Below are 20,936 nucleotides of genomic sequence, written 5' to 3' on the forward strand. Positions count from 1 at the left end.
CACTATTGTGGCCCACTTACGACATCACATCCATCATTCACAAGTAGGGGGGAAAGTACACTTAGCTTCTCTGGATATGTCGAGCACCTTCGATTGTGTTGTTCGACCTGGGTTGTGGTCTAAACTTCTGGCCATGAATGTGCCTAGAAAGTTGGTACAGCTATTTGCTTTTCTCCATACTAATACCCTGCGAATATGCTTGACCAAAGAGGGGTACTTGTCGAGAGTTGTAAAATCGCACGTAGTCCTGAAACGGGGATGTATCTTGGCCCAATACTTTTCAATTTGTATGTAAGAGACGTGGAGGGTCTGTTGCAGGGGCCCTCGATCTCATCAGCACGGTGTGGCTGTATCAAGTTAGACTGGTTAGCCTTTGCTGATGACTTCGTACTTTTTGATAGAACTCCTAGGGGCCTACAATGTAAAATGAACCTTTTCTTTGAATACGCACTAGCTAATTATCTTTCCCCGAATGCCTCAAAATCTAAGGTGATAGTTTTATTTGAAAGGGCACTAAACTCAAAGCTAGGCACTGGGTAATGGAACTAGACAGAGTAGAACAGATACTCTCGGTGACATATCTGGGTTACAACATTACCAATAAGGCTACTGTGAAAGCGTGGAAAATTATCCTATACGCTAAGGTGAAACAATTGGGGCCCCCCAGATTAAATGTCTGTTGTTCAGACTGTAAATTCACTATTCGATTTATATGTTGCTTTTATTTAGCTAAGATGTGATTGCACTGTTTGCCCCCAGACGTTGCTGCATGTAACAAATATATGCTTTTATAACAACCATGATGTATTGAACAAATGCTAATCAAAGTTGTAATAACTTCTACACATTTATAGGAAACGCTTGAGCTTACCCATCACAGTCATGTATGTCTTTGTCTTCACATAGCCTTCACGCGCATAGTTACTACCACATGTATTACTAATTACATACATTAGGGTCCCTTATGGCTCTCTCTACCAGTGTAGTCAGTTTCTGCCTCATACTGCTAGATTCGTCACCAGCTAGCCTCACCTTACGAGACATTTAACACCTAGTATAGCTTCTATATAGTTTAGCCACTATCTGTATTGTGACCCCTACATCAGCATGTACACCTTGCCACTTTACCTATGCATATTAGGCACTGTGCTCACCTTTAATAGCATACTCGTTAATCACAGGTTAGAGCCTGACATCACCCACACGTTTGACTCCATGCATACATTCACACATGTACTCACACACAGCTAACCATCAGCTCAGACTACACAGACTCAGAACACGCACCCACCCCATGAACATCTCTGCCATTCCCACGCAGGTAGCACACAGAAACACCCACTTGGGTTCACGCACTCACACAAACACCAGTCACCACTACTCAACTGCTCACAAACGCACAAATACCAAGCTGTTCCACTTAATGCCTAGCATCAACACCACTAAACAGCACACCTCCCCACCCATAACAGGCACCCCACCCCAAAAAAAAAGAACCATTAGCCTCTGTACCTCAAATGCGCCCTACTCAATGTACGCTTGCTTAATGCTCATGCGATAGAAGTCAATGATTCAATCACCAGTCAGGAGCTAGATATAATGGTCATCACGGAAACATGGCTTCATGAGGCCTCCGGCCCGACCATTACATTAATCCTACCTGAAGGCTACTCAATCCTTCGACAAGACAGGCTATCCATAACGGGAGGGGGGGTGGCTCTAATCTTCAAAGAAACCATATCTACTAGACCCATACCTCACCAAGGGGAAGATAAGGTAGACATCCTATCAGCCAAATTATCACTCTCCCCGAAAGACACTATAAACATTCATGTCATTTATCGACCCCCGGGTCCTCCCACCAACTTCCAAGGTCAAATCACCCACCTCCTCGGAAACAATATTAAAACAAACTACCAAAACACTGCTCCTAGGCGACATTAATTTGGGATTCAATGATCAGAATGATAAAACTGCCACCTCTCTCACCAAAGACCACCTCGACCTAGGCTTCTCTCAGAAAATCACATCTCCTACTCGCTCCAAAGTGCGCATTTTAGACTGGGTGATAGACCATAATTGTGACTTGGCCATCGTTTCTAACACGGTCCTCCCATGGACAGACCACAACTGCATACAATTCACTATCCCATTAACTCTGTGCACTAAAACTACTACTACTACACCTGCTACCTTAGCTAGAAGCGCAAAAAAACTCGATGCTGATAAAATCCATGCCTTTCTTGACCTTCCTTGCTTAGCACCAACATTCTCACCAGACCCTAACATCTTAGCAGAGATTTTCAAAGACACCCTTACCCATGCAGTTAACACTGTTGCACCATTAGTAAACAAGAGAGAAAAAATCATTCCACTCTAATTCCTGTTTCACAGATGAGCTCCAGAATCTACGCAAATGCAAACGCCAGGCGCTTAAAACTTGGCAGTCCAACCCCTGTGACACAACTAAAGAAAATTTCCAAGCCATTGCAAAAAAATACAAAGACTCCATCTTCAAGGCTAAATCCAAAGCCTACAATCATCGTATCACAGAGGCTAACTCCCAAACAAAAGAACTCTTTTCTATCTTTAAAGAGCTTACTATTCCTCCTATCTGCACTGATGAGATCGTTAAAGATGTAGCTTGGTGCACCGGCATACAATCAGCTATGCTAAAAAAAAATAGACCTTCTCCAAAACAAAATCTCAGAACATTATAAGACCCTGCAGAACCACCCGACCCAGACCCAGCCTAATTCCATAAACGGCAACACTCCCAAATTCAAATTCACTGAAATCACTGAAGCAGATGTCATAGACATTCTCAAACATCTCAAACCATCAAAATGAAAAGGCGATGTATGCCTCCCCAAAATCATTAAGGAATGTGAAGAGCCTCTCGTTCCTCTCCTTACTGCATTCATCAACGCTTCATTCAAGACAGGCTCATTCCCTAACAGCCTTAAGGAGGTGTGGGTGAAGGGGCCCGTGAGGGACCCTCGGATGTGGAAACAAGGCACAGTCACCATACACGAATAGATACGCCAGACACGAGGTTCTGTTCCCAAAATCTAGGGTTTATTGCAATACAAAATAGTCCCAGTTGGCCAAGTGGTCCCACGCCCCGTGACGTGTGTCTAACAGACCTCGGAGGTCGCAAGAGAGTGTGAAACGTACATCAGTTACATATATACAAACTGAGCATCTTACAATCAGTAATGACACATTTGATGCCGCCCCCAATTAATTTCCCTTTGAATTAGAGGCGATGATTGACCAGTGTGACAAATATGACACCTTAGACCACCATATTTAGTAACAGTTTGCAATCTCCAGGTTTACAGACACCAGTCTTTGTTTGCGAGAACACAGCGTTTCTGTTTTTCATGGGCAAGCTGCGCGTAGGAGACTGGCACATACCAGGCCTCACTATCTCTAAAGATCATAATTCAACTCTTTAAATGCTAGTTTCGTACATTGCTATTCTTTCAGGAGACTCGCTGGCATTCGTATACTGATTAAATGCCTTGCTCCCTGTCTTCAAGGATACGTGAGGGAGGGAATCGGGCATTCCTTTCTGGCTCTCCAGTGTAATGTTTCAACATGTTTCTTAGCCTTGGACCATTGAAGCGAAATAATATCTACAGCAAAGCAGTTTTACATGCGCCAAAGTGGCAACGTTAGAGAGAGCAGAGAGAGAAAACAAAATGGCGATTCTGGTCATCTTAAAATGGCTTCACTCTAGTTAAACTGATACCTACGTAATAACTAATGATTAATGAATATATATTCTTACACTGTAAATGAGGCGGTTGGTCTTCGGCCAACCGATTATCATCCATTTTGGACCCTCAAGGGGCGCTTAGTTTTTCTGGACTGATATGGGTGCGCCTGCTCTTAAAAAAACCTATGCTAGGCCCCACTCAACCTAATAACTACCGACCCATTACAACCGTCCCATTTCTCCTTAAAATCCTAGATAAGGCCGCCCACAGGCAGATCCAACTGTACCTTGAAACTAACTCTATTTTAGGAAAAAGACAGTCAGGCTTTCGCAAAGGGCACAGTACTGAAACCGCCCTACTAGATTTAAAGAACCAAATCACTCCTATCCTCGACAAGGGAAAGCCTGCCCTCCTCCTCCTCCTCCTCTTAGACCTCTCAGCAGCGTTCGACTTGGTTGATCACAACATCCTCACCAACCATCTCACGCAGGCTGCGCACTTCTCCAATCAAGCAGTGACTTGGGTCACCTCCTTCCTCAAAGGTAGAGCGATGAAAGTGTTCTCCAATATTGCAAATGCAGAGCCCACTATCATTCATTGTGGTGTCCCTCAGGGATCCTGTACTGCGCCCACACTTTACAATCTTTTTACTATGTCCTCTTTCATAAGCTGGATGCACTTGGGATCACATATACAAACTATGGGGATGATACCCAGGTGCTCCTTCCTCTGACGGGGATCTATCACCAAGACGCTACTACTTTACAGCAAATCTACTCCACCATCACACAAACAAGAAAGACGGCTCATTGGCTCCCAGTCAAAGACCCCATCACATTCAAAATTCTTACAACACACACAAATGCATCAACCTCTCAGCACCCTCATACTTATCAGAGACACTCTCCAGAACACTCTCCAAGGCCTACCAGACATAGCTACACTAACCAACTCGGGGTACCACGCATCAATAAAGCTAAAGCAGGAGGAATAAGCTTCCCTTATCTTGCCCCTAAGCTATGGAATGCACTCCCCACCGCTCTCAGTTCTGAAACGTGTCTGTATGCCTTCTGCAAAATTCTTAAAATGGCCCTCTTCAACTAACCATCTACATGCATTATCTGCATGCTCGTCGGTCTTTTTTGTTGGTAAATAAGCCTAAGCCATGATCAGCCACTGTAACGAGCGCCATGATGCCCCCGGGCTGTTGTGAGCTCAACAAATGTGAATAAATAAGTAAGCTAGAACCTGTGATCCTCTATGGCCTAGATAGGTGTCTTCATGTTCTGGGTAACTTGCTTAATATCGTACAATGCAAGCTGTGGAACTAGGTTCTGGGCCTATCTTCGCTATACCTAACGCTGTCATTAGACACACACTGCTTCTCTCTGAAGGCCTGTTGTATGTGGAAACAACTATCAACATTTAAGAAAATCCTCAACCCTCTTGTGAACTCACTCTGAGGATGTAAACAAAGTCATGCAGGATGAATCTGTCATCTCACTTAATTCCTTCAGATTGAGGATGCACAGTATGTTATATTCAATTGGAGTGTCCAAGCTAGATCTAATACAGCGACCAGGAGTTGTCAAAAAGTGCCTGTTTAGGGCAGATTGGGCTGAGACAATTGACAGGATTGGAACTTAGGTCACTGATTATTCATATTTCACTCATTCCAGAGAATGTATTCCTCGTACTCGCAAAGCTTTCCCTGGGATAAGATGCGTGTGAACTACATGCGCTTTAGGTTGAATCATTTCCTTTCAAGGGAAAGGACTAAGCACTGGAAAGAGTATCTTTCCAGTGCACAGCCCCTTCCAGATTGCATATTTTTCAGCAATACAGACACAGTAGAAACATTGGGTCACTGCATGTTCTGAGAAGGTGACATCGCTGAGAAGGTGAGCAATTTAGAAAAAAGGGCACTGAACTGGAAAATGATAACCTGACCAACGGAGATGTCAAAAGCAAATTGAAACACTAGAACACTCAGCTGGTACACAGGTAAGAAAGCAGCCTATCCTGATTGTATTATAAAAGTACAGCTTCCCAGAACCAAATATAAAATCATTAAAAAAAGAAGCCAAGGAATTGACTTAAATAAGGCGAAATATTTAAGACATAGAACCCTGAAGTTGTAATTTCTATTAAAATATATGTTGGCTATAATCACTTCATCAATGAAGGAAGTTCACAGTGAGAAACCAGGTTATAGTATAGCCATCCATACAGTGGCCATGTGTACAAAGCGCACGTGATTCAGTAGCACACTTTAATAAACCCTTACCTCTGAGCTAAGAAGCCATCTTCTAATTGCAAATGTTTCTGTAGAGGATAGGTTTTCCAAAGGTTGGAACTAGGCAGTGAATAATAATCTCAGGTTTTTATATAGCTCTTGAAACCAGATTCCTCCCGCTTCTAGGCATTGGAATAATAGTTGTTAGTATGAGCCAGCTTGATGGTACTCCATTTATCGACTTTGTAACTGTGAAATGTAAACCTGCAATTTTCTGTGACACTTGTGGTTGACCATGAGTGTTCTCATATGGTGATATGGGAAAAGAACAAATAGGGCTAAGTGCTTGTTTCGGATATCTATGTAAGATTTTGCATCCTCGCAGGGCCCGCTCATCTCTCCAGCCTCCCAAGGTCTTCTTTTAACAGTTGTATTCTTCTTGTGTTTTTTTTATTTATTTTTTTACTTTTGGCCTATAGGCAAACCATACTGCCAACTTCCTGCATTTTGTATTGTACTTTACAGTTGCTGGGGCATATTCCCACTTGTATTTGAGTGTGAGTATGCCTGAGAGAGTAAATGAGTGCGAGTGAGTTGTATCACTTGATTAATATGCAAGAGCAATAACCCTCCTCTTGTGTCCTTTCAACATGAAAAATATGAGAAGTATTAAGAGCATCACTCAGGAGTTTGTACCCAAGGTACCCAATTATCACTCTCAATTTTCCTAGATCAGTGAATAGCTATGCTGGCTCTGCTTAGCTGGAATAATTATTTATTTGTTTGCATTATCCAATAGTGCCTTTCTAGTGTATTCAGTGATGTATCACTTCCTGTAAAATGGCTCCAAGATTGTGCCCTTTAAGTCATTTTAGCCTTGTGGGATTCTTCAAGAGCGGCTCACCTTGACAAACTGCCGCCCCCATGCACACCAACACTCCCACACAATAAATACTGCAGGGAAACCAGCAGCATTCACTGAGGCACACCACAATAAACGTACTCCTCTCCCAACTACAACACGACCAACGACGGCATTCACATCAGCTCACCCTGACGAATTTATCGCCCCATGAACAACAACATTCCTATGTGACAAATACACCAGGGAAGCCAGCAGCTTTCGCAGAGGCACTCCGCAATAAACTCACTTGCCTGCGCCGCTCAGACTCTCGCACCAAAGGGACCACGAATAATGAGACCCTGCCATCTGCACTGGATAAAGATCGCTGCAGCTGAGCAACATCGAAGCCTACGGTACGTATACCTTACACGTCTGTGGACACAGGCCGCAGGCACGGCCAAACATCCATGCACCGTAGAATGCAGCTATGGCTATGCTCATCCGGTCTACACTGAAACACACAGCCGTCCATACTGAAACACCTGAAGTACCTCAACACCTCTGCCGCTAGCATACAGCAACTACCAATGAAAAGAAATTCGGTATAACTGGCCACACATCGACTCTAGCAACAATAGCACTCTATTGCAAACCACCAACAGCGCCCACCCATGTGCCTGAACTTTTTGGGCGGCTTAGTCGAGCCTAGCCAGCCACCTAAGTCCTAGACCGGTGAAAATGCACACATGCACCTGCGAATCTAAAACTCTAAGAACCTCCAGCACATTGACTATGGTCCCCGAGGGCGCTCCAATCACAAAGCGCATTGAGGCCATACAAATGGGGAAAGAGCGCTATATGAATAACGCCATACAATACAATGTCCACATTTTGAAACTACTAGGTCGTCCTGTTTTAAGGGTAAAAGTGGTGACAACTCTGAAGTGTCATTGAACTTGTTTTGGTGCAGACTAATGTGGGGGACAAATGTTTCTTTAATATTAGCTTTGAATAACTTCTTGAATATTATCTTAGATGAATTGATGTATGATTTTATGTTCAATTGTTATGAATTGTATGCAATTTTCTTATTTTATATATATATATATATATATATATATATATATATATATATATATATATATATATATATATATATAAGTTTTATGTTGTTTAAGGTTTCCTGTAAACTATAAATGCAACGATAAAAAAAAAAACTAAAAAAAAATTGCCTTTGAGCACCGCATGAAAGGAAACTGTCATAGAGGGCAAAAGGGAGGGGTGCGGGCTGCTGCTTAATGTACTAGTTTCTCTCGGCTGGAGGACAGATTATATTTTATACCCTTTCTTTGTTTCTTTCGTCTATGTCTAGTGAAAGTAGCAGTAGAGCAGTGTCTCTCTTCAACAAAGAAGGTTGTCTAGATCTTGTACTTCGATGCTTGAAGATGTTTTCCACAAACATAGAATTGGCTATTTCAGCAGGTATGTGTTAAACAATTTGTAGTAGTAATTTCTGATTAACTTAAACGCCTGTGTACCTGTAAGCAGGTTTTGAGTAAACTATTTTAAGAAATCTCCCTTTGCCCTCAATCACTGCTTTTTCTGAGTGCTAAACTTGTAATGATGTGCACCCCAAAACTACCGCATGTAGGTCTATTCATGTTTCTCTCGCCTGCAAAACATGGTCAGCCTGATTACTTGGCATGCCAGTTTGTTCTGTAGCTATTGTTCCTGTCCATGTTTGCTACAAATCAGATGGTCACCTAAATGCCATCCAGTAAATAGGGCAATCCTTTCAGATATTATTCAAAAATGAACTTGCTGTAAGAAGCAAACATGAAGACAAAATGTGCATTGCAGTGTTTACAATTTTCAGTTTTGTACTTTACGCTGCTTTGTCATTTATCTTTGGGTGGTGGAGGGCAAAACTAAGAGGCTGCAGTGCAATCAGAGTAACCCCAAGTCAATGTGGTCTGAAGGGGAGCTAATACAGTGAAAAGCGACTTGGTGCGTTGTGGGATGGTGAAGCAGAAAGCCTTGCTGTTGGGAAGTGCGAATATCGGAAATGGAGGACTCCTCCTTTTTGGCAGTTTTGATGATTATTTCTAAACTTTTCATTGATCACTTTTGGTGTATATTGTTTTTCTCACAGTTTGAGGTTACACCTTCACACTGATGCCCAACTTGCCTGGGGTTGCTTGTATTCCCGTGCAGGGGCTGGTGTCCTGGACTAGCAATTTGAGCTGGATTGCTCCCATCGGTTGCAGGACCAACGTTGATTTGCAAGTGGCTGCCCGCTTTCTGTAATGGCACAGACTGGCTAAAACATGCTGAAATGGAAGCTCTGATAAAAACCAACTGCCTCCTGTTGACCTCATCCTCTGAACTATTTTATGAGAAATCCTGCCAATCCCAAGTGTTTGGATGCAGAATAAAGAACAAAAATAAAAACTTTAGGGAGATTTTTGCATAGCCCTCTGGGGTGGCATAGCACCATCTGTACTGTGAGGGCATCCTTGAGTAATACACAGACAACGGATACGGAATTAACAATAAAACGTTATTAATTTAAGTTAGGGCGGACAAAAGCCCATCTTGCTCTATACTATGGTGGGATTTAACTACTAAACAAAAACTAAGGAAAGTCAAAGTCCAAGAGTTCAACTTCAGAATCTGTGTCCAAAACCTATACTTGTCCACCCCGATAAACTATACAAAGTGTAGGGATGCCAGCAACTAAAATAAGTGTTCAACATAAAGTACAAAGCTCTGCCCTCAGTCAATAAGTAATTTAAACCTCAGGGTTCCCTTCCCTAAAATGCACTTTCAATGGTATGTTGATATATTTCTCAGTTTTCTTAAAGTTCTGCGCCACACTTGCGCCCTTCTGCATATGGTTGGTCTTTGTATCAAAAAATTGTCTTGGCTGAAAATTGCAGTTCGTTTTAATTCACTTGTTAGTTCATCTGGAAAGTTCCACTTTGGAGTCCAAAACACATTCCGGTCACTTGCATTATTAAAGGTATTTTTACTTGAAGGTTCAATTTGTATAGGTTTCTTTAATTCCAGGTTTGATTTGCTTTGTAGATTCGACATGTATGATCTTTTCTTGCATTTAAAGTTTCATTATCTGTGAACTTGACAGAGGATGGGTGTATTTAAATTGTAAAGCGTTGTTTATAATCTTCATAGGTAAAAGTTTTCTTTCAGGGCAGTATTCAATAAATACGAAGATATATTTAAGCTTTGCATTTGGTCCGGGATTCAATGGTTATTAAAGGTTTTCATTTATTTCATGTTGTAATATTCAAAAGTTCATTTTGTTGTAATATGCCTTCGTAGTTTGCCTTTAACATGCTTTTATGGGTTGGCTTCTGTCCCCAGGAGAATGAGCACTTCAAACTCCAGAGAAAGGGGCAGCCTCCCTGCATGGCTCCACTTTTAATGTTAATTCGGAAGCCCCCAGATCCCGGGCCACTCTCCCTTGAACCGTTGGCATGCTCCACACATACAGCTCCTCACTGCTTCTTTTACCCTCCTGCTGCTCCACACTCGCCACCACTGCTTCTCTCACCACTGCTTCCCCCCTTGACATTACCTGATTGGGCTTTTTATACGCCATCAGCTCTTTAACAGGATGCATGTGCAAATGTACAATTAGCCCTGCCTGACCATCATTAAGGGGACATGCCTGACCTCTACTACTCTGTGCAGGCCTCCTCCTCGTCCCATTACCAAAGCGGTAAAATCACCCAGTCTTCAATACTCCCGGTTGCCTCTTCAGTACTGTGAGTAGGCATAGATGAGGAAGTCAGGGGAGTTGACTTATAATGCTCCATGAAGCTGGGAGAAGGGTTGGGTTTGGAGAAAGCAGCTCAGTGGCACATCCACTGAGCTTTGGAGACGCCTGTTTATGTAGTAAATAATACTTCAATTATGATATAGCTTAGATTTGATTCTGGGTATGTATTACTACTTTGGTGGTCAATCATCCATGTGGAGACCCCTGTTTTTACTTGTTATTAAATCACTTATGCGTTATTCATTTGCAATTTTTCTTTATTGAATTCATTGTGGCAGAAGCCCTTGCCGATGCATTTCGGACAAAGTCCTTCCTCAGGGCGAGTTTCTAAAAAAATGACATTAACAATTTGGGGTTAGCTACACCCCAGATACAGTCAATTTAAACAAAACAATCAAATCTGCATGATATCTACGTTCATAATGGTAATGTCAGGTTACATGCCAACAAAGCAACACATACCTGTCCACTTGCTATGTATTTTTCTCTGTAGTTTATATCGACAATTCACGCGCTGCGGTAGCCGTGAGCTATTTTCAAAGAGAGCTTCTGTGTCATGTCACGTGTATGTCAGCCAAAGTATATTAAGCTGAGGAGCAGTTTGAACGGTTGCTCATTGTAGTAGAAGCATTCATAGAGATTCTGGAATGAAATAAGTAATGATGCGCTTGACTTTTGCCTGAAAAGTCTATTCATTTTGGTATAATAACATTAATGTATTTACACACTGTTATGTGTGAAAAAATAGGAAGATGCATTAGTGCTCTTACCTCATCCGACAACCGGTGAGGTATGCCATTGATTGGAACTCTCAAGCGAGTGTCAGGGATGTATGTTTCATCTGACTCGTACTATCTAGACGAACGACACGTGTTTTAATTAACAATACACTCGTTTCCACTGAGACCGCGTGTGGTTATATGGGCATAATTACCAAGCTTACCTGTTTCTTCTTCTCTACGGGGTCGCGCGCAGCGTTTTGGTGTCTGGGGCAATGGTTGTTTCCCCTGGGAACAGAACGCTGCGCGTAGTGACACGCGTTTAAATGTACCACGTCATCACGTAGATAACGCGATGATGTGGAATGGTAGTTCAAACGACATTGGGAAATGTCGTTCGGTGTTCGACTAGTGAAACCTTGTCAAATAACCAAATAGCTAACTCAAGCCCATTGGTGCATTGTGGCAGTATAATGTTTAAAAGAACATATATAACCCAATGTAGTAAAACAAAATGTTAACAGTGCAGCGGTAAGTCAAAGCGTATTATATTCAGTGCAAGAAAGTGAATTCTAAGTATATGGTCTATTGGACTATCTGAGCATGACCTATAAATATATGCATACACAATTTGCACTCCCTACCTGGATACTAATGATTGTTAAAAATGAAAGAGTCGGATTACTTCAATCCGTATCTCTGAAAATGAAACGCATCAACATTACTTGTCAATTTCATTCGTTAGTTTGACAGATTGTCTCCATATATGTTGTACTTGCCTAAAGTTACAGGATGGTACAATTATGTGCTAACAATAGTTAAGATGTAATCAGGACTCGTGTCGGTCCCTATGCATCTACCCTAGATATTTATTATGACATGTACACGTAGTTGAATCGTCCTGGCTTAATTGCTCATTGGCTCCTATTGGCGTGTGTTATACATTTAAATTGCTTTGTGCATGCTTAAGCATGTAAATGTTGTGGCACAGTATGTTTCCTTGCATGTGTTGTGGCTTGTATCACATGATCACTCAATCTTTTTCCCACATACAGCTTAAGAGCTACTTGCATCAAAAATTATACAGCTTTTTATCAGCATTTCCAGTCTTATGTCCAAAGGTAACTTGCTACGAGCTCCTTTCTATCAAAATGACTCGTGTATGATTATACCAATATCACAAAAAACAAAACAAGTCTAGTTCTTCATTCAAACCTGTGGGAGCCACTGTCCCAAGTCTGTCGATCCAATATGCTTCCCGTTGTTCCAGTCTCTTGTTAATGTTCATGCGGATGTCTTTCGTCCTAATAACCTCCAATATTTGAAATCTCATCTGTGTTAACTGGTGTTGATATTCTTGAAAGTGCCTTGCCAGAGGAGAGTAACGATTATTTGTTATGTTGGATTTATGTTCATTCCAACGTATATGCGCTTTGCGACTGGTTTGTCCAACGTATGCGAGACCACATGGGCATTTAATTGCATATATCACATTTGATGTTTCACAAGTAGCATAATCTTGTAAGAGAATTTTTTCGCCAGTGCTTGAATGGGTGATAATGTTGCCTTTAGTCACATTGTTGCAGTTATTACAAGACAGGCATGGGTACGTTCCTGGATGTTTGCTGCGCTGTTTTTTAATTCGGTTGGGGTTGGTGTCAACAAGAAGGTCTTTTAACTTGTGACTCCTTTGAAATGCAAATATTGGTTTGTTACTGAAGTTGCCTTGTAGTTTCGTATCACATTCTAGTATTGGCCAATGCTTTAATATTATTTTTTTGATCCTGTTGGATTGGATGCTATATTTGCGTACAAAAACAAGTTGAGGGTCAGTTTTACTGTCATGAACTTTTGGTGTTAACAGCTGTGCTCTTTCTTTTTGATCCACTTTCTGTTTTGCTTCTTGTAATTCTGATTCATCGTATCCTCTTGATCTGAACTTATTGAGCATCTTTACTGATTCACATTCACAGTTTGCGTCAGTATTTACAATTCTTTTAACCCTTAATAGTTGACTGTACGGAAGAGTTTTGATGGTTGTGGACGGATGAAAACTTAAACTATGAAGGAGGTTGTTCCTATCTGTGGGTTTACGAAAAATATTTGTCTCAAAGTTGGGTGCTGTCGATGTAATCTGTACATCAAGGAAATGTAAACCGGGTTTTCCAATTTCTGAAGTGAACTGTATTCTTGGGTCAATCATGTTCAGATATTCCAAAAACAGATTAAGATTTTCCATTGTTCCTTTCCAAATCAAAAAAATTTCATCAATATAGTGACCCCAATGTTTAATATTTTTCTGCCAAACTAGATGATGTAAAACGTGGTCCTCCTCAAATTTAATCATGAAAGTATTGGCGTACGCTGGCGCCATGGTGGCCCCCATGGCGGTTCCACTTATTTGTTGAAAAAAAGTTTTATGGTGTCTGAAATACGCATTTCGTGCTATCATGTCAAGCAGAATTACTACGAATTCCTTTGATGCTCCTATGTCGTTTTCTTTCAACAGGATCCACTCCACTGCTTGTAATCCTAAATCATGTGGTATTGACGTGTACAAACTGCATACATCAATGGTGACTAAGATATCTGTTGGTTCTATTACTATGGAATGTAGTCTATTGAGAAAGTCTGTGGTGTCCTTAATGTACGAAGGAAACTTCTGGATGATACGTTGTAAAATTTTGTCAATATAGATCCCTAGGGGTTGAAGTAGTCCTTCAGTTGCTGCAACAATGGGTCTTCCCGGCGGTTTGTCAAGAGTCTTGTGTATTTTTGGTAATAAATAAAAGTGAGGAATCTTCGGGTATTGTGGTGTTAGAAATGATTTAGTTGCTGACGAGATCCATCCATTTTCTTCAGCATCATTCAACATTTCTTCAATTTTGGACTTGATGTGTAGGGTCATTATGTAAGACCTTATAGGTATTGATGTCTTGAAGTTGTCTTTGACATTCCTCTTCATAATCTGTTGTGTTCAATATTACTAAGGCACCACCCTTGTCAGCTGAACGAATCGTGATGTCTGGGTCTTCATATAACTTTCTTATTGCTGCCATATCCTTTTTGCTGAAATTCCTATAATTGGGTAGCTTGAAAGAAACTTTTTGCAGATCTTTTAACACTGCTTCTTGAAACACGTCTATTGTTCCATGCGTAACAGGAGACATATAGGTACTTTTCGAGCGTAGCTCCAGATATTCAGAGTCTTTACTGCCTACATCGGCTGTTGAGTCAGCGAAGAAAGGTTTGAGTTTCAGCTTGCGTATAAATTTAAATAGTTCTACTTTCGTTTCAAACAAGGTAGACGTGTGCGTGGGAACAAAGTTAAGACCTTTCTGTAATATTGTTAGTTCAGTTGCTGTTAGGTTTCTCCGTGAAAGATTAATCACTAAAGCCTTCTGTTCGGATATCGGCTTTGAATGCCCAATGCCCCTGCTTTTTCTTTTGCCCCTTCTTTTTCTTTTCTGCGCTCTTGTCCTTTCCCTAAAGAAACTTGTTGACGAGGTGGTGTTATGGTTTGGTCAATTACAGGTCCCTCGGCCTCACTGGATTGTTGTTCTGTACGACTTTCAGAAGTTTTACCGGGTTCTGCCTCAGATCCCGAACTTGAATTATCGGTGAAAGTTTTGTGTTGGGGACGATGCTGGTTGTTAAACTTATTCATCCACGTATAAACCTTGTCGTTGCAATAGTCGTAGGTGTCTCGTTTAAATTTACGTATTTTTTTTTTTCTAGCTCGTCTCTGTAGGATTCCAGTTTTTGATTGATCTCCTCTAATGTATTCTTGAGATCTTCGTCGCTGATGGTTCTGCTTAGTTCAGTTTTTATGTCATCAATTTCTGTGTTGATTATTGCCAGCTCTTTTGATAATTCTTGTATTGTCAACAATATCAAATCTAAAGAACACTTATTTAAAATGCTTTCCCATTTTTTGACAAAATCTTTGTCTTTACATAACGTGGGACGTAAGGGCATCCGCAACCCTCTTGGGATTCTTTGAGCTCTGTGATACTTAGTCAATGTGATGGCATGTAATTTCCTATTGATTTCCTTATGAACAAGATATTCCAATTGTTTAATCTTTTTGATTGGATCCGTCGGTTGTAGTCGAAGTCCAGAATCTGAAATCAGATTTAGTATTGCTTCTGCCTCCTTGGATGAAAATCCTAAAGTTTCTGCATGTTTATTAGTGATGTTTGTTATTTCTTCATAAGACATTTTGTGCCTCCACCTTATGTTTGTGTAACAGTCTGGTGAGCAGATTGAATGAAATAGGCGGGCACCGCTTCTCTTCAGAAAAAATTTGTTTGAGTGTAGGTTATAAGTTAATGTTGAGATTCAAGGCGTCATCCAAAACATGCGACGTACAGTGTCACAGAAAAAGGAACAGGAGAAAGCAGCTCAGTAGCACATCCACTGAGCTTTGGAGACGCCTGTTTATGTAGTAAATACTACTTCAATTATGATGTAGCTTAGATTTGATTCTGGGTATGTAATACTACTTTGGTGGTCAATCATCCATGTGGAGACCCCCGTTGTTTACTTGTTATTAAATCACTTATGCGTTATTCATTTGCAATTTTTCTTTATTGAATTCATTGTGGCAGAAGCCCTTGCCGATGCATTTCGGACAAAGTCCTTCCTCAGGGCGAGTTTCTAAAAAAAGACATTAACAATTCGGGGTTAGCTACACCCCAGATACAGTCAATTTAAACAAAAAAATCAAATCTGCATGATATCTACGTTCATAATGGTAATGTCAGGTTACATGCCAACAAAACAACACATACCTGTCCACTTGCTATGTATTTTTCTCTGTAGTTTATATCGACAATTCACGTGCTGCGGTAGCCGTGAGCTATTTTCAAAGAGAAGGGTTGGGTTTGTCACTAGTAGGAAAAGGGAATAGCATGCCTTTCCCAAGGGCATCCCACTCTGTCCCCAAAGACCCAGCCAGCACCCTTTTATATTTAATTCTTTCTATTTTTTTCCCCTAACCTGCCTGGATTGAGAGGATCTCCTACCCTTTTTCCGGTCAATGGATATGGATAACAATATCCCATAACTGATCCTGGAATAATGGTCTCTCCTTGGGAGGGAAGTGGGGAATACCATATTTCGCCCCTTCGAACCACAGTTGCAATCCCCAAGAATCCTCCACCCAGGTGATCCTCTCTTGCTTGTCCGCACCCAGGATCTCGGTCCAAGAACAATGGCATTTCCCTGGTCACCTGCGCAGAAGATCTTATGGGAGTGCAAGTGGGAATACCCTTCGGTTTCTCACAGTCCCAACTAAAAGATACACAACTCTCATGTGGGTAGCTATGGCAGAGCAGTTAGGCTTACACATACGGTTCAAAGATGCCCTTGAACCAACCAGGTGCTCTCTGTCCCCTAATCACAGGTTGAGTCAAAATTAATATCAAAATTTCAATCATTACAATGCATATTTAAATTATGATTCCCATACACATTATTTTGATCACTCAGTCAATGTATTGCTCCATAGAAGGCAGTATAAATTCTGACAGTGTCCCAAGGCCAATGCATTTTGAATATTAATCCGTCTTCGGGGATAAGCACTATTCAGGTTAAATAAAAAAATGAACATATTATTAGGTGCGAAATTGTGCAATCAGGAGATTGACACACAAAACATAAGACATTCATTAAAAAAGAAGAAACCTCAAGAACAAATAACAAAACATTGGGTAGCATGTTGTGTATTACACAGTCGTTTAAATCTATTTTTTTATGTTTAAGTAACTGTCCAGATTACCTACATAAATCAATTGGTTTGAGCATTACTGTGAAAAGAGAACAGCAAAATGTGTCCATGTTAGTTTCATTATATTATGTTACCATACATAATTAATCCTCAAGATTGTTTTATGGTACCTGAGTCTTTCTTGTAATCTCTTGGAGATTAATGGTCAAGCTCCACATTACAGTCCACATCAAGTTGCCAATAGGAAAGGAGTTACCCAGAGGAAATGTTCCCAAAAAGAGAAAGGGAAAATATAATTGAGGATCCCTGTTGGTCTACATAAACCTTCCATTCTCCCTGTTCATTTGCACTGTGTCCCCTAAATTAGATCTTAGGGCTGCCACTAGCAGGTCCTCAACACGTGGCTTGATCCACAGTTTGTTCCACAGTTTGTTCCACGCAAACAGACTGTTCCATAGTTTTAGCTGTTAATTGCGTCTATTCATTAGCCCCACACCCTCCTACCGGGCTCGCTTGACTTCTCAGGCTCTGCCGGGACATGTCAGTGATTAAAGGTGAGCTTTTCTCAAGCCACCCCCTATAATGCAAATCAAAGGCCTATGCCCAAAGTCTCTGCTAGGGAGGCATGGAAGATGGTGGAGGGAATTGACGAATATCGCACTCCTGTTCCGATGAGACAATAGAAAAGTTCTCCACTGAATCAAATCTGGGCCAAATATTCAAGGTCAGAATTGCACTTACTCTTTGCACAGTCAAATCAGTATGTTTCTTCCATAATGACCAGAAAGGTGATAATGTTAGCAAAAATACTCAGCAGTGCTCCTGATAATATTAAGTCACTTATTCCTCCAGCATCTCTCCAACAGATGAGTGAGGATGCCCCAAGTACTTGGCCCGCCCGCCCTCAGCCACAGACTGCAGACTGCAATCGCACTTGTCAGCACCCTTCGCAGCCGGTTTGCGGACTGCTTCAAGTTAAGCAAAGCAAGTAGGAGGAGCAGTAAATAATTCCATGGAACTGCTCACGTTATAACTCACACCAAGTAGTCTCAACTGCAGACTGCAATCAACCTTCGCTGTTAATTCAGCCTCAGTAATGCACAGAAGGGCCACCATTCTGCTAGAATGGTTCATTCCTTCTTTTTCGCCATTTTTAATTAGGTTGTTTGTTTCTGTTGTCTTCCCCCTGCCATTCTAGGTGGGAACGACAGTGGAAGTTTTGTCTTCGGCAGGAATCCTTTGTATCCACGCCCAGGCTCCAGTGTCTGACAAAGCAGGAAGCGAGGGAGTAATCCCAAATTCTGCAGCCCTTTGTCTTTCACCTTGCCTGAAAGGAACCAACTCCCAGTGGGGGCCTGGCTGTCCTGATTGGACAGCCAGACCGTCCCTTTCTGTAAAATGCAGGGAGAGATTGCAGAAGTTGTTGTGCTGTAGTTCCTGATAAATACTCTGATCCTGAAAGCTGCTGACAAGTCGACCACTGGAGCTGAAACCGAAGAGGAAGATGAAGAAAAGACGGCTGTAGTGATTTCCAGTGACCGGAGAGGTTGCTGTGTAACCGAAGCCTGCTGTAACCCTTCCTTCCAATCGACCTGAGGATCCCGAATGTGACACCTACCCAGAGGCTGGTGAGATCCCCTATTCTCAAGAAGACCGGCATTCTGAGCCATCCCACGACGTGCTGCGACCTTGCTAGGCTACCATACCCCAATACCCTGGGACCTTGAGCCATTGTGTGATTCATGGTCTTCCGGAGTCCGAATCCGTCCAAAACTTTGGCGGCCTCCTCCTGACTCTCCAGCGACACAATTCGAATACCTGAAGTCCCCTCAGCAGAGTGGAGAACCAAGAGAGTGAAGAGAATCTGACCGGCAATATTCGTTCTTGATCTGGCTGCTATAAAAAGGCATCAAATCCAGAGCCAAAAATATCCATAAAGGAGCCTTTGCTGGAAGCCTCCTCTGATGACTGCGGCTGCAAGTTCCCTTCCAGTATCCAGTTCTTTCGTCTCAAGACCAAGAATCTAGGGACCGGGTCCTGTGCTGCTGCATCCTGAAGGCATCCACTCAGCTCTTCTTTTCTCCTACTCCGTGGACTTGGGTAATACTTGCCTTAAGTCTGGTGTGCTTCCTTTTGAGGCTTAGTGGGTGATTTGTGTGGTTTGGAGCTTGCCCATTCCCATTGCCCAGGCCTAATGCTGGAACGCTTATAGGGATCCTTCTCAGAAGTCCCTAAACACTTGAAAGCAATTACATACTGAAGATGATCTCATATGGAACATTGACTTTCCTGCAACTGAAACCTATCTCAATCTGCCTACAGCTGGCACCTAGACCACTAGGGTCTCTCTTCTGCCTCTGAGAAAACTCATGCAATGAACTATGAAGGTCTGGATAAGAAAATGTTCCCGTCTTGCTGAAAGAAGGTGTGTGGGAACTGTATCTCTGTGAAAGAAGAAGTTAAAAAGTGTCCTTAAGTTTTACTTGCCTTTTGAGTTGAAGTGTGCACTCTAAAAAGTGTATAATTGCTTTACTTACTTTGAATGGTGCCCCCCCTTCTAGAAAGTAATAAGTGTTGGTACTGTTTTATCATTGCTTAACTGAATGAGTGTAAAAGCTTACCAATATGGTTTACTTTCCTTGAATAACAGTGTGTTCTTCTTAAAGTGTACCATAGGGTGTTAGTTTCCCTGATCTGCTTTATACAGACCTAAAACATTCCTTGAGTTAATACTTGCCTTTGAGTTTTTTTGTAATTAAAAGTATAGGGTTCCTTACTCACCTTGATCAGCTGCTGCTCTTCTAAACGTGTAACACTCGGTTGTACCTCCCCTAAATCTGCTTAGAACTTTTCCAAAATAGTCATTAGGTCTATAACTTCTCTCAAAATCCCTTGAGTCTTTCGTAAAGTCTAATTGGGTTTTACTTTCCTTGAATTGCTGACTGCATTCAGAAATAGTTATTGTATGTTAACACTTGTCATTGAGTAGCTTAATGCCCCTTCAGAAAGTATGAGTTGATTTGTTCTAAAAAGCTAATCTTGCAAGGAATATACTTGCAACAGGCTTGGTTTATGTGATTTCATAACTGAGTGTCACTGCATGACTGACTGGGTCAATGACCCTTGAATTACTGATTGTATACTGATTGTATTATAAAAGAATATGTAAACTGGTTTTACTCCTCATGAATAGCCGACTGCCATTCGGAATGTGTTGTAGTTTTGACTCACCTTGAACTGCTGATTGCGTTCCTCAATAAGGTTATACTTTGGGTTGCATTCCATAAGTACTGAGCTGGTTTTTATAATTTTGTTTATATATAATATAATGTGATGGTACTTCTTTACCCAAGATTTACCTTGGTCTACCTGTATTTAAATAAACTCTTTATTTTTACAATACATAGTGTTGAAGTGTTTCTTTGGACCATATGTATGCTACAGTTTCTTCGTACTAAGCTACAGCCCTCTCTCCCTCCTAAGATAAGCCTGGTTGCTCTGTTTATGCTACCAAATGTTCTCAGGTGGTACAGCCTTATACTAAGAGTGGATTTATGTACTGCCTCAGATGTATGGTTTTATGAAACACTTAGTTGGACTTTTGAAAAACTGTCCTAACACAATGCAATAAAGCGGCCCGGAAAACGGCCCCAGAATGGAAAGTTTGGACCCAGCAGATCTGTTTCACCAGCAGCAAAAGATCCAAATCGGAGCTGTGCCCAGGCCACTGCATCCAGCTAGCTTGACTAGAAGAGGGCCTAAAAATGCAGCAACAGCTGGAAACTACTGAAAATCCTGAGCGAGATAAGCAGACCTGCTTACCTTCTAAAAATCCAGCATCACTTAGGTTAGGAACATGGTTTCCCCTGTCTATCCTTT

The 20,936-nt window shown here is 41.5% G+C and overlaps 1 protein-coding gene across 3 annotated transcripts in view; it reads left to right on the forward strand.

The window, feature by feature from the left end:
* Nucleotides 1–20,936, forward strand: part of HEATR3 (HEAT repeat containing 3) — a 366,680-nt gene that overhangs the window by 92,183 nt on the left and 253,561 nt on the right. For all 3 annotated transcript variants that reach the window (XM_069604764.1, XM_069604763.1, XM_069604765.1), the window contains exon 5: nucleotides 8,178–8,287. In XM_069604764.1, the coding sequence (XP_069460865.1) occupies nucleotides 8,178–8,287 (110 nt within the window). The remainder of the gene's footprint in view (nucleotides 1–8,177; nucleotides 8,288–20,936) is intronic.

This window comes from Ambystoma mexicanum, chromosome 1p, assembly GCF_040938575.1.
Source record: "Ambystoma mexicanum isolate Mex_15411 chromosome 1p, UKY_AmexF1_1, whole genome shotgun sequence".
NCBI classification, from domain to species: domain Eukaryota; kingdom Metazoa; phylum Chordata; class Amphibia; order Caudata; family Ambystomatidae; genus Ambystoma; species Ambystoma mexicanum.